This window comes from Filicampus tigris, chromosome 5 (genome assembly GCF_054856515.1).
Source record: "Filicampus tigris isolate MCC_2025a chromosome 5, RoL_Ftig_1.0, whole genome shotgun sequence".
In the NCBI taxonomy this organism is placed as follows: domain Eukaryota; kingdom Metazoa; phylum Chordata; class Actinopteri; order Syngnathiformes; family Syngnathidae; genus Filicampus; species Filicampus tigris.
This window is the reverse complement of record NC_141221.1, coordinates 9,067,672-9,079,958: the sequence shown is the minus strand read 5'-3', so window position 1 is coordinate 9,079,958 and position 12,287 is coordinate 9,067,672. Positions and strand designations below refer to the sequence as shown.

The following is a 12,287-nucleotide window of genomic DNA, read 5'->3' as shown; positions in this document are numbered from 1 at the left end:
CACTGTGACTAACATGGCAAAAAAAACAAGAAAAAAAACACTTCTCACAAAAAGGTTTGCCTGGCACTTTACATTTCAGGATGAAGCTAAAATAAATATCATAATTCAGTAATAGTATAATTATAATCTTATAAAGATCAAATAAATACAAATACAATAATAATATTAATAACGGCTAACCTTTCCAGGTCAACTTAATTTGTCCTTCTCTAAACTGTTCAAAGCTGCAGTATTTTCGCACAACTTGTTGTTTTTTTTGCAGATTGTCCATTTCTATGCCTTTCTGTGACACGTCTGGCATTGAATGAGTTACTAATGAACAACCAATTGGTTTTCCTTTTTTTTTTTTTTTTTTTTTTTACACAATAAACAATTGTTTATTCCTTCAATTCACTTTGTGCTTGGCATCAAACTATTTTATTGTCCAGAAACATTTCAGTGGGACAATTTGAAACAAATATGAATCGAAACTTAAAACATTTGGACTACGGAGCAATTTGAAGGCGGGCGCTCACCTTGCGACGGGGGGCTGGAGCCCGCCACCACGAAGCTGGAGAGCGTGACGGCGCCGGCGGATCCGCATTCCAGCGGGATGGGGAAGAGGCGGAAGTGGCTGAGCATTTCCATGACGGAGGGGAAGCGCAGGTGCTGCACCCTGCACTGACCCCACTCGGTCAGCGAGAGGCGCAGGTGCTGCGCGCGCACACGCACACACACACACACACACAAATTGCAAATCGGAAGCGTACACCAAATGATCGTGTACGGTTGGTATAAGGCGCACCTTGGCTTTTCCTTGGTAGTTAAAGGTGAGGACGTAGTCCCCTCGCCGCGTCTCGCTCTGACGCACCAGAAAGACGCCGTGCCCCTCGGCCCCCGAGCTCTGGACCAGGTGGGCCGCCTTGACGCGCGAGATGTGCCCGTGGAACCACGGGTAGGAGAACAGGAAGTGATCGGTCTTGTGGATGAGCGGCTCTGGCAGCGCCAGGGTGACTGGGCCTGAGGAGCAGGAGGAACACGGCAAGTGGTCGACAGCCGCACCCAAAAAAATAGGCTAACACATTCACTGCCGTGGACGTTTATATTCGTCGAGTGGGATTCACGGGCGTACGCAACATTAGGGAAGTCACTGTCTAGATTTACATTTCTAGAATCAATTATGCCGTCCATTATTCCATCAATGAATCAAATACGATTTTAGTTTGCATTAAAGTGTATTACAAAACTTTTTTTCTTTCCAGGTTAATGGTTTATTAACCATATATTGTTTATTTGGTATTTAGTGATCAAGAACAACTAAACAACAATCGAGTAGCATAACAAGATGGATTAATGTACTCAGCAAACCTTTTGAAACTGATTCAGTTACTGGTATGGCTATTGTATTCCAAAGTAATAGCAAATGTTTGCAAATGACTCTAAATTACTATTTTGATTCAACAAAAGTAACACAAAAGTATGCTTTCGAGATGTATTCGAGAAATAAGTGAACAATCGCTTTTGGGGGTTGAAATCCGAGGATTTGGGCAATTTCAAGTTAAAAATGGCTCTAAACGATGACTCACTTTAAAAAAAAATAAATAGTTGCTGATTAGTTTGATAATTGATTATTTGTTGTTGTTGTTCTTTCAGTCAAAACGACCTCAAACGGATGGTAATACGAGGAATTGTTTGCCGGCAGTGAACGAGTTCATAATTAAGGTTGCAAAGGGGAGGAAAACATTACACAAAAAAAAAGGAAGTTAAAACTGGGGGCTGTTGGAAAAGGTATCATAAAAAACTGCAATTAAAAAGCATGACATTGCAACAGATGTATTTGTAACCTTTATTCGGTTTGAAATATTTTATTGAACAATCAATTCTTTCACTGAAGAGCAAAACTAATTGGATTAAGCATTACCAAACCCTTGACCGCAAAATGAGCAAAAATCCAACGCAAAACTCATCCAAAAATACCAACAAAGTCCCATTGAAAATATTAAATTAACCGAGCCTCTCTCCCTTCAAGTGGACATTCCAGAAATCATCTGAGGATGTGTGTGTGGAGGAGGTTTTCCAATTTGGAAAATTCCCCGAATTTCGCAACCTAACCATCAATTCATAGCAAAATTACTCGATTAATTCATTCAGCCACGACGGCAACGTGAATGTGAAACACACGACAGACAAACAGAAAAATGTCACGCCAATGCAAAGGACAAAATACATACAGCTGATTGTGACGGGCCGCGTCTGGGGAGCCGGGTGGGACGAACCGGGCCGCCAATCGCTTTGACCCCCAGACTCCGAGCTTGCCCTGTGATTGGTCAAAACGCCGCCGTCGGCCGGGGACGGGACGGGCTCCAGATCCACACCGCCCGACCTGAATAACACACACGCGCACACACTACCTCATTTGCTGCACACGGGTGTTGCTCAGAGGCGCTTTTAATTCCATTTGAATGTAACTTTTACAAAAACATAACACCTAAATAAGCACGTTTATAAACTCCAAGTGTTATATATATATATATATCACAATTATTCAAAAAATGTAAGTTATCTTCTATGAAACAGAAGGGCCTCGTGTTTCAACATGGCACCTTGTTCTGTTTCCTAAACACTTGATGACTGTGACGTCTCTAGAGTCGAGTGAATTCTGCGTGTGTGTGTGTGTGTGCGCGCGCTTCAACTGGACATCTGCAGAAATGAGAAAGACGGAGCTATTCTCCTGAGCAATCCGACCTCCCCCGCACTTCCTCTTGCAGTCCGGCGCGAGCGCACACGCCGTCCACTTCATGCAAGTGGCTTTTCCCATCAAACTGAAATGGAGTCAAACGAAATATGTGTACAATCGAAAGCCGTGTCGGTTGCATCGCATTTCCCACCTGTTGCTGATGCATTCTTTAATCTCTGTGGTCCAGGAGCTGACCTGCTGGTCGTTGTCCGTCTCAAATATCAAACTGCCTCGGTTAACCTTTCGGGGGGGGGGACAAAGAGGCTTTTTATTTTTAAACGGAGCCACGCCGTCGGCCGACGACGTCTGCGTTGGCTCTCACAGACGAGCGCGCGCGCGCACCTTTAAAACAAACGTGTTTAAGTTGTCGGGCATCTCCAGCCGGTTGCAGCGCCGCACTTCGTGGATATCTGAGCAGTGAGTCGTCAGTTTGGGAGCGGAGGCCTGGAAGACACAGACAGCGATGGCCATTCACTCCGGTGGGGGGGAAAAAAAAAAACGTCACCAAAAGGGCTCAGCGGGAACGGGAGCCACGCTCGCGTTCCCGCCGCCGTGAAGGCCGCCCAGCGAGAGAGGAGCGCGCCGCGCGCAAGACGCCCGCCTCATCCGGTCACGGCAGCAAATAAAGCAAAAAAATATATGAAAAAAAAAAAAAAAAAAAAAAAAGGGAAATGGGAGCCGCACGGCCGTGTTTGTGCTCAAGTGAGTTGAGTGCGTGCCCCGCAACGTGCCATCGGCATGCGAACGGTGCGTGTGAAGCACAGCGGGCGCTCTCCGGTGGTGTTGTCGCGGCGGCTCGCGATGTCAACTGGCGGGCGCAACGGGTGGCTTTCGGGGCGGCCATTGCAGACATTTGTCACAAACGCAATGTTGTCATGGCGGTTTCGCTGCGTGTGTCCCAAATTTGAGTGAGCAACGCACGCACTTGACATTTAAAAGCGGCTCGCCCCCCCCCCCCCTAGCATAAATGTCATTAAAAAATTGGAGTGATTAATGAGCTTCTGCAATCAAGTGGAAAATCTTAAACGTGTTGTGCCCGCCCGTCACTATCCGCGCAGTACAGACGCAGTCGAAAATTGGCAAATTGATGCCACATTGGGTACAGTAAGGGAACAAACTAGAAACACATGAAGGTGTTTATCCTAACAGGAATGTCAATAGCTTGTTTGGGGGGAATTATTTCAAAGAATTCGCTAGCCAGAAGCGGAGCTTTCGTGTATTTGTTAATAGTAGCGTGTGACTCAAGCGCGAGGCGGTTACCACTGGCTACGATTCAGTGCCTTCCCAAAAACGGGAATGCAGGGGGTCCCTGGATGACGATGTCCCGTCACACCATATTTCTAAGTTACATTAGCGACGGTAAAAAATCCGACGTGAAGCAACAGACGAAGACTGTCGTACTCGGGGCATGGCATTTGATCGTTTTGAGTTGATGCACTTTTTCAGACAGATGTTTCTTTCATTCATACATTCCTGCCGTAGCAACGGAATTATTGTCGAGTTAAAATGTCTAAATCTTGGGTGCCCAAATCATTGTCATTTGTGGCCTCATTTAGCAGCCCTCGCATTTACTAAAAAGAGTAATTGACGTAGCATGTGTCATTATTTAAAATTTTTTTTTTTTTAAATGGTTTTACTATTACGAATAAGAAAAATATACAGGCTTTATATACAGAACTTTTCTCAATCTGCAAAGACAAAATCAAATTTACAATTGGAACACAATTTCCATGTACAATACCTCGATAAACAGGCATTGACATTTTCGAAAAAAAAATGTGAATCACGATTGTTTGCTCCACTCTCTGCTCTGTGTCAGGGTCCGATTTGTGAAACAAAACACGAATCATCCATCCGAACAAAACATTGCGAGATTAGTATGGTTTGCTCTTGTTTTGGGTTGCTCTTGCGGGGATGTGATTCGGCTGGACTTCGGCGCAGGGACGGATTTCTTCTGGTGAGATAGAGGGCTGCGACCACCCCAGTCCTAAACTATGTGCTTTAATCAACTTCAACAGAAAGCTGTGATGAAGCGTTTTTTCCCAAAATAACTACACTAATATAAAAACAATACATAACGGCTTAGCATAGAGTATCTTTACCGACACTACTATAGCGTATTTCATCAGCGGCGCAGCTGACATTTGAGTCGAGCCAGTGTGGTCTCGCAAACAGTTTTTTTTTTTTTGGGGGGGGGGGCTTTCTCGCATCCATCGTGGCCTGCCTTCACCTCCATATGAATCATTGCGCCTTCACACGATTTGACAGCCCCGAGGTTGTTGTGGGCTGTTATCACTCCAGCGGCTTTCAAATGATCTTCCCGTTTTCAGCATTTATTGAAGTGCTCCTCTACCAGCCGCTATTTTTTTGACTTTAGTTTTACATGCGACTAAAAGTATGACTGATTTTACGTGTTTTCTCACACAAAGCCTCTTATTCTCTTCCTTTCTATTAAAGCGGAAGTCAACCGCCAAACATTCTTTACAATATGTTCAATTCGCCTCCACATGGAGATAACTTATAAAGGCCGTCTCGTTGCACAACGTGTGGCAGGGTAAAAACAAATTGTATAAGTTACGTAACCTTTAAACAGTGCCGTAATCGATTTCTCAAGTATTTTGTTGAGTCCTATTTTCCTTTACCACAGTTACGTGGCTTTCAGAAAAAACAAAAAACATTCTGTTGATTAAGAGCCGATGGCGTCCCCCAAACAAGCGCACTTATGTAGTCACATTTGTCCTACACCCTAAAAAACAGTTGGGTTAAATATAACACCATTTGGGGCCAAAAAAGGACCGATCCGCTACTTGTGTCAATTCCACCCAACTTTCTGGGTGCTTTTCAGCAAAAACAACCCCAAAAATGGGTGGCAACAACACAAGAAGGTGGGTCGAACTGACCCAATTTGTGAATTGGTCCATTTTTAACCCAACTGTTTTTAAGAGTGTAGCGATCTTAATCTGTCCATCTCTCTGCCTTTCTACAGTATCTCTTTACAGTATCACCCACCCATCAATTTCCCACTGAGTTTATTGAACTTGTGGTGAAATTCGTACAACAATCATCGCTCCCTCACCGCTCGGCTACGACTTCCTCCCGTCCAAACATGGAGCGCGGACGAGGCTCGCATGCCTCTCTAGAATCAACACGGCAGCCCGTGGGACAACACGCTGTACGCGGCGAAGAAATGTAAGGGGAGGGGGGGGGGGTCGCAGCGGGTGAGTGGCGTGAGAGAACAAAAGCGTCAAAAGGAAACAGACGAGACGGCGAGAGACACGGCGTTAGGGGGTGGGGGTGGGGGGGGCGGCTTGTGGAGAGAAGGAGGGAGTGATGGAGAGCAGAGGGACGACAGATTCCAGAGCTTTTGTGCGCCGGATGAGTCTGAGTCCATGTGACAGTGTGTGAGCCTGAGGAACGTCTACGCTAATCCTAAACACAGACACACACGCGCGCACACACACACACACACACACACACAATGGAAGAGCAAATTAACCGCGCAGCCGCTTGATTTGCTCAGATGGCCGGTTTTTGTGAATGGACGCCATCGGTCGGAACGTCGGGCGTCTCAACCACAGCGTCTAATATCGTCAACGAGACGTGTGCTGACACAGAGGTGTGGGGGGGGGGGGGGGGAAATGACTCATTTAGTCGGATGTGATAATGAGGAAGTGACTAAAAGTGAAGTTGCACCAACATAACAGCCTCCTTTGACCAAGGTCTTTATTTACACTTAAAATATGAAGTCTGTGATCGTGTTATTCAATCTGCTAAGTAACTCTCGGTGAAGAAGAGTTTCACTGAACCATCCCATGTTTAGTGGCTTCAATGGAACTTCTATTAGGTGAGGAAGTTAACGTTCTGTTCAATGGCGGTGTATCAAATTGGACTTTTTACAAAGCCAAGTTATGTTGAGCTATCAATGGAATAAAATCGCTACGTTGACACCACGTAAGATTTTATTACTGCGCCACGGAGGCGGCGTCTGTTTGAGGGGCGGCGCTTATTAAAGCGAATGATGCAGTGCGAATCACAATTGTACAATTTGAAAATGCAAAATATGTACAGTTGTGACCTCAAAATAAAAGCTTCCAAATTACGTTAATGGTTAGCTTGCAATAAGGAGGAAAAACATTTTTCTGTTGTTGCCATGGAAACCGACAATCACTAACATTTGCAGCCAATAGTGGGTGGACAGACCAGCCAGGACAGCTTGAGTGATGCATCACTGGTAGCTTCAATGTTGATGATGATGATTTAGAGCAAGGGTGTCCAAAGTCCAGCATTCAGGGCAATTTTCTTTTTTTTTTTTTTTTTATTGCTCAACCGCATATTCTAATAATAAAATTTCACATGTCCCACATCAAAATTATTTGAGGAAAAAGTGACAATTAGATTAAAAAAAAATTGATTGCTTCAAAAGCTCCTATTTTATGTACAAAAATGATTGAAAATTTGACAAAATGGCCGCCCCCAGAGATGGCTAAAAACGAGTCGATTAACACTTACTCCACAAACGCAACTAGTGGGCTTGCATAGAACAAAAAAAAAAAAAAATGTGTTGACTTCCCCTTTAAAGAACATTTTAATCTAAATGGTGGTCATTATATTTCTTGTTTTAATATCAGATGAATAATACAATACTTAACACTATTATACCATTTGTTTTAGTACAATTTAATAAACTGTAAATCCAACATCACCAGTTGGAATGGGTGAGCGTGCAGTTCTCATAAAAGCAACCACAAACAGCAGATTTTGATTATTAACCACCTCAATCCAATAACACACCCACAAAAAAAAAAAAAACTAAACTCCACATTTACTCCACATTCATTTAAAAAAGAACGAAAAAAAAAAAAAAAGGATGTGGGGTATCGAGAAAGCGAAGCGCACGGCTTCACGCGACGCTGCCGCAGGTGCGAGATCTAATGAGATCTCGGTCTTTGCAAGAGTGACTCACGGAGCGGAATTTATTGTGAGAATGTGAATGAGTTAGTGATGACTTTGAGGAACCATATGTGGCGCGAAGAGGAACAAGAAGAAGAAGGGAGAAGAAACAAGCGGCAGATGTCTGAGTGATTGAGCAACACAGCACAACAGATCTAACTGGTGAATCAACTCCGCCGGGGAAGCGAGGTCAGAGCACGGTGATGAATGATCGGCCCGAGACAACACACACACAATAAATGGTCTCAGACGCACGTTATGCCGACTGGCATCACACACACACACACACACACACACACACACGCACGCAAGCACAAGCTTACATACCTTTACAGTACAGCACACACTCAGACTGATATGAAGACACAGCGAGTGAGAGCGAGCGTACAGTAAACCCCCACGGGATGTTTTCCATTAGCATCTCAAATGACTTGTGTGCTTGAGTGTCTTGCTGGGTTGTTTCCACACAGCCCTCTGGTCAATTTCTTTACGCTTCCTCATCCGGCAACTAGTGGGAATGAGACCGCATTTTTCCCAACAAACGATACTAAGCATAAATCACAATCGGTACGCACAACTTTAGGCAATGGAGAAAAAAAAAAAAAAACCAGCAACGCATACTATGGGTTGAACTTCTTTAGTATTAGTCAGCGACTCGATGAGTTGACTTTAGGGATGCACTTATCAAATATTTTAGCATTTGAATATCCAACTGAAAAGTCTATCGAATAACCAGGTATTTGGATAAAAACGATGTATTATTATTTTTACACAATTAAAAATACAGAAGGCAAAAAAAAAAAAAAAAAGACATCGCCATTTAATAACAAATGACCAACCTTTTCGATAATCAACATTTTCGACCGGGCAGCACAATATGTTCCTCTCTGGAAACACTAGTCAGATTTGAGACAAATCGCTCCCCGCAGATTAGTGATCGACGAGATAAAAGTGACATCTAAACCACAGTAGCGATTTTGTCGGCTAAAACAAATACGATCGCAGCTATTGAATATTTTGGTATTCAATCAAGTAATCGGGGATTTGGGTAGAAATCAAAAATATACACTGTATATTTTTGCTTGGTTGTAAACACAGATGGCTAAAATAACACACTTGAGTAAGCCTGGTTTAAAAAGTGATCAACAGGAATGGCAAATGTGTCAGCAGAGTCATTTACTGTACGTCTATTAAACCGGCCTTGATCCGACGGCTCCCACCGTCTTGCTTAGCGGCTAGCTGGAACCGTTGCTAAATGCTGGCAACAGGCGGCGTATAATAGAGTGCCAGCGTAATGAAGTCCAAAGTAACCGAATTACTTGAGGACCCGTTTCAGCCCGGTTTAAATACTCCATAACGATGTTGACTGTCTGAAGATGACAAATGGCTTATCACGCGTTTTGGGCATTTTGTCGTTTCAACTCGCCTGTCTGTTGCCATCGCTAGGCTACAATACTCAGCGGAGCAGTGAAATTTCCTGTCAACAAGGCGATACGGTCTTGATTCATTTGCACGGGTCAGTGAGTACAAAAAGAAGTTGGTTGCGGATGCGAAGAGCGGTTACCCTCGTTAGCTTCGGCCATTACGATGGCCGCTAGCCTTTAAATATTCCCACCAGCAGTACCTCGGGACAGGGGGTGATGAACGAGTGGCAGCGGCGACAAGTGAAACCAAGAACTTTCTTCGTCATGGAACTTGGAAGACACCACACACATCAACATCGCAACACTTGCCGTCGTGTGACACTGACGTCGGTACTGTACACTATTTGGCCGTATGGATGCGACAAGCGGGTCTGGTTTAGGGAAGGCTAAGCAGCAGGGTGAACCCTTGACGAATCACCTTGCAAACACAGGCCTGACACATAACAGACAGACGATCATTCACACGCCCGACGGCAAAGTGTTTAATCTATAAATAAATAAATCTTCCAAAAAGCCATTCGATATTTTTTGGGACTATGTAAAAGGAAGTGCTCTGGGCTGGATTGTTAACAAGCTGTCTGAAAAAAATAATTCAAATACTATAGGACTATTAGAATTGAGACTTTTTGATGTGAAAAAAAAACAATCTTTTTTTTTTTTTTTTTAATTTTGGCAATTTAGAAATAAAATGTCACATTAAACATTGTTTTAAACATTTTTCAAATTCCAACAACTTAAACATGAAATGCCACTTAACATACAAATACAAAATGTAATATCTTTTTATTATTTGAACTAGCTGGTGATTTTTTTTTATTGCTTTTAAATTTTTACAAGCACTTTGAGATCTGAATGTGGAATAACTAAAATGTATCACTAAACAATTATGCTGTACATCAGTAAATTGATATTTTAGTTGTGAAAATGTGTCAAATGTCTTTGATTGGAGAAACTATTAGGGCTGCTCGACTATGAAAATTTTTTTGTAGATTATTCAAACCATAATTTATTTTTTGGTACAAAACAAGAAACTGTTTAAATGTAAAAAAAAAAAAAAAAAAAAGACTAATCAATTTCTTTGAAACACTATATTTATGCAAGTTCCTTTTGGACCAAACCAAATTTATAAATATAAATATTCTAAAATTTAAAAAAAGTGCAAAGAATAATAAATTCAAGTATGATTTACGTGTGCAAACAAACATAGTGTGTTACAATTATGGCAATTTTGCAATCGTGGAGTTTAATAATCGTAATTTAACTGCGATTAATTGCACAGCCCTAGAAACTACTGAGTCTAAATGACAAATAATAAGCTTGTTATATGCCGAGAGACTACTTCTGTTTGCGAAGAGTGCAAATTGTGAATGAAAATTGCAGCACGATATTCAGACGACAAAGTCTTCCAACGGGGTTTGTTTTGACATCTTGCTGATATCACGAGCCTATTATGACTAGTCGCTCTCTTTTTCACATTGACTCAACTTTCACTACGGCCTTTAAAGGCGCACACTGTCATGCTTCCTCCCCTCACGCACACCATCGCACAAGCGCAGACGTAGATGAAAGTAGCTTGAAAAGAGACACAGCAACAGATGTGACCGCACGACCTCGCGCCCACTAAGTCCTAAATGCACATTCACTGCACAGCACTGAGTGCGCACACCCACACTTGGGTGACACACAGGATGTTAGGAGTCCAACATGACATTCCCAGGGTCCCATTCGCAAGGCCGTCGCCGTGGTAACTGACTGACACGCAACATTCCGCTATGCCTATGAGGGTTGCTGTGGCCTACACTGTCCAGGGTGTCCTGTCCTGTGTGTGTGTGCGCGCGCGCACTGTACGACATCATCCGCTGGGGGCTGAGCAGACCTCGACCTTAAACGTCGTAATCGGCACATCTGTCAGTGCTTCCTTGGGGTCAAAACGGGAATGCTGCTGTTTGTTTTTACAGGGCTTAAGATACTATGTATTGTTCAAACTGTACAGTGGAACCTGCGAAACTGAACGCCACACAAGTCGCACAGTTTGGAGTTCAACCAAACAACCAAAATGTGATTGGAAAGTATGCCTCAACTGTCAAACAAAACGGATCGTGGGTGAGGTCACAAATCAAAAGGAATAATTTCACAAATCTTTTGCATTTTCTTTGGATTTTTGAATGAATGATTTGTTTTGTACGTGTGAACGTGACATAAGAAAACAACAACTAAAGACAAAAATTCAGCTAAAAACAATTAAATTTGACATAAAATAGGTTATTCAAAGAGGAGTAGGAAGTAAAACTTTACTCCTACCCGTTCTTTACAACCATATACCCTGGACAAAATAGTTCTATGGTAGTATGATAATACACAGTACACAATACACATCCTTATTTCTCTATACACCTATAAGTTGTCATCGTAAGTAGTATATTTTTCTTTTTTATGCGATTGGAGGACAGAAAGGTATTAGTGACGGCAAAGACATCAAAGTGTGATGATAGCCATTAACCAAGAAATGGAATTTATTGTAACATTGGCAATGTTGTGCAGTACAAGATGAGCAATCCAATGCGGTACATGCGCAAACAACTTCTGCAATCGGCAAAACGTGCAAAAGCAATTCCTCCTCGCTCGGGTGAATGGCGAAGGGGCCGTGACAGCACCCGTGTTCACTTTAAACGTCTTCAATGTCTTTTTTCAACACCATGTTCTCACCACAGAGACAAAAATAATTGATGTCTAGGCTTTGCTAGTCTTTACATATGTTATTATTATTATTATCATCATTATTATATTTGTATAAAGTAAATGATATGCATTTATTTAACTTTTGTCAGTCGAGTCCAGCCCAAAATATTTTTAAAATGTAACTTCAAACTATCATGTCGTAAAGCGTTGTCTTGCTAGTCATTGCGGTGTAAGCAGGAAGCCCACAAACATGTTTTCCAGGTTTGGTCACGTGAGCTTCCGCATATAGCAAATTGATTGAAAGGCGCGCACAGTTTACGATGAAGTTTCCTCCTCACCACCTTACCAGTCATACACCGCTCTGCCGACAAAATTGCAGACGCCAATTATTTTATCTGTAACAATTGCGCACGACTATATGAACTCCAGCAATAGCTCAAAAACACCTTCCGGTGCCCTTTCCACTACACATCGGTCGGGTGGCTTCAAGGGGCGAGCGGTTTTACGTTATTTTGGTT

The 12,287-nt window shown here is 42.7% G+C and overlaps 1 protein-coding gene across 4 annotated transcripts in view; it reads right to left on the bottom strand.

The window, feature by feature from the left end:
• sh2b3 (SH2B adaptor protein 3) overlaps positions 1 to 12,287 on the bottom strand; it is a 50,917-nt gene that overhangs the window by 4,281 nt on the left and 34,349 nt on the right. For all 4 annotated transcript variants that reach the window (XM_086032186.1, XM_086032185.1, XM_086032188.1 and 1 more), the window contains exons 3-7: positions 3,059 to 3,160; positions 2,868 to 2,956; positions 2,211 to 2,362; positions 785 to 999; positions 516 to 693 (exon numbers count right to left, since the gene is read on the bottom strand). In XM_086032186.1, coding sequence (XP_085888312.1) covers positions 516 to 693; positions 785 to 999; positions 2,211 to 2,362; positions 2,868 to 2,956; positions 3,059 to 3,160 — 736 coding nt within the window. The remainder of the gene's footprint in view (positions 1 to 515; positions 694 to 784; positions 1,000 to 2,210; positions 2,363 to 2,867; positions 2,957 to 3,058; positions 3,161 to 12,287) is intronic.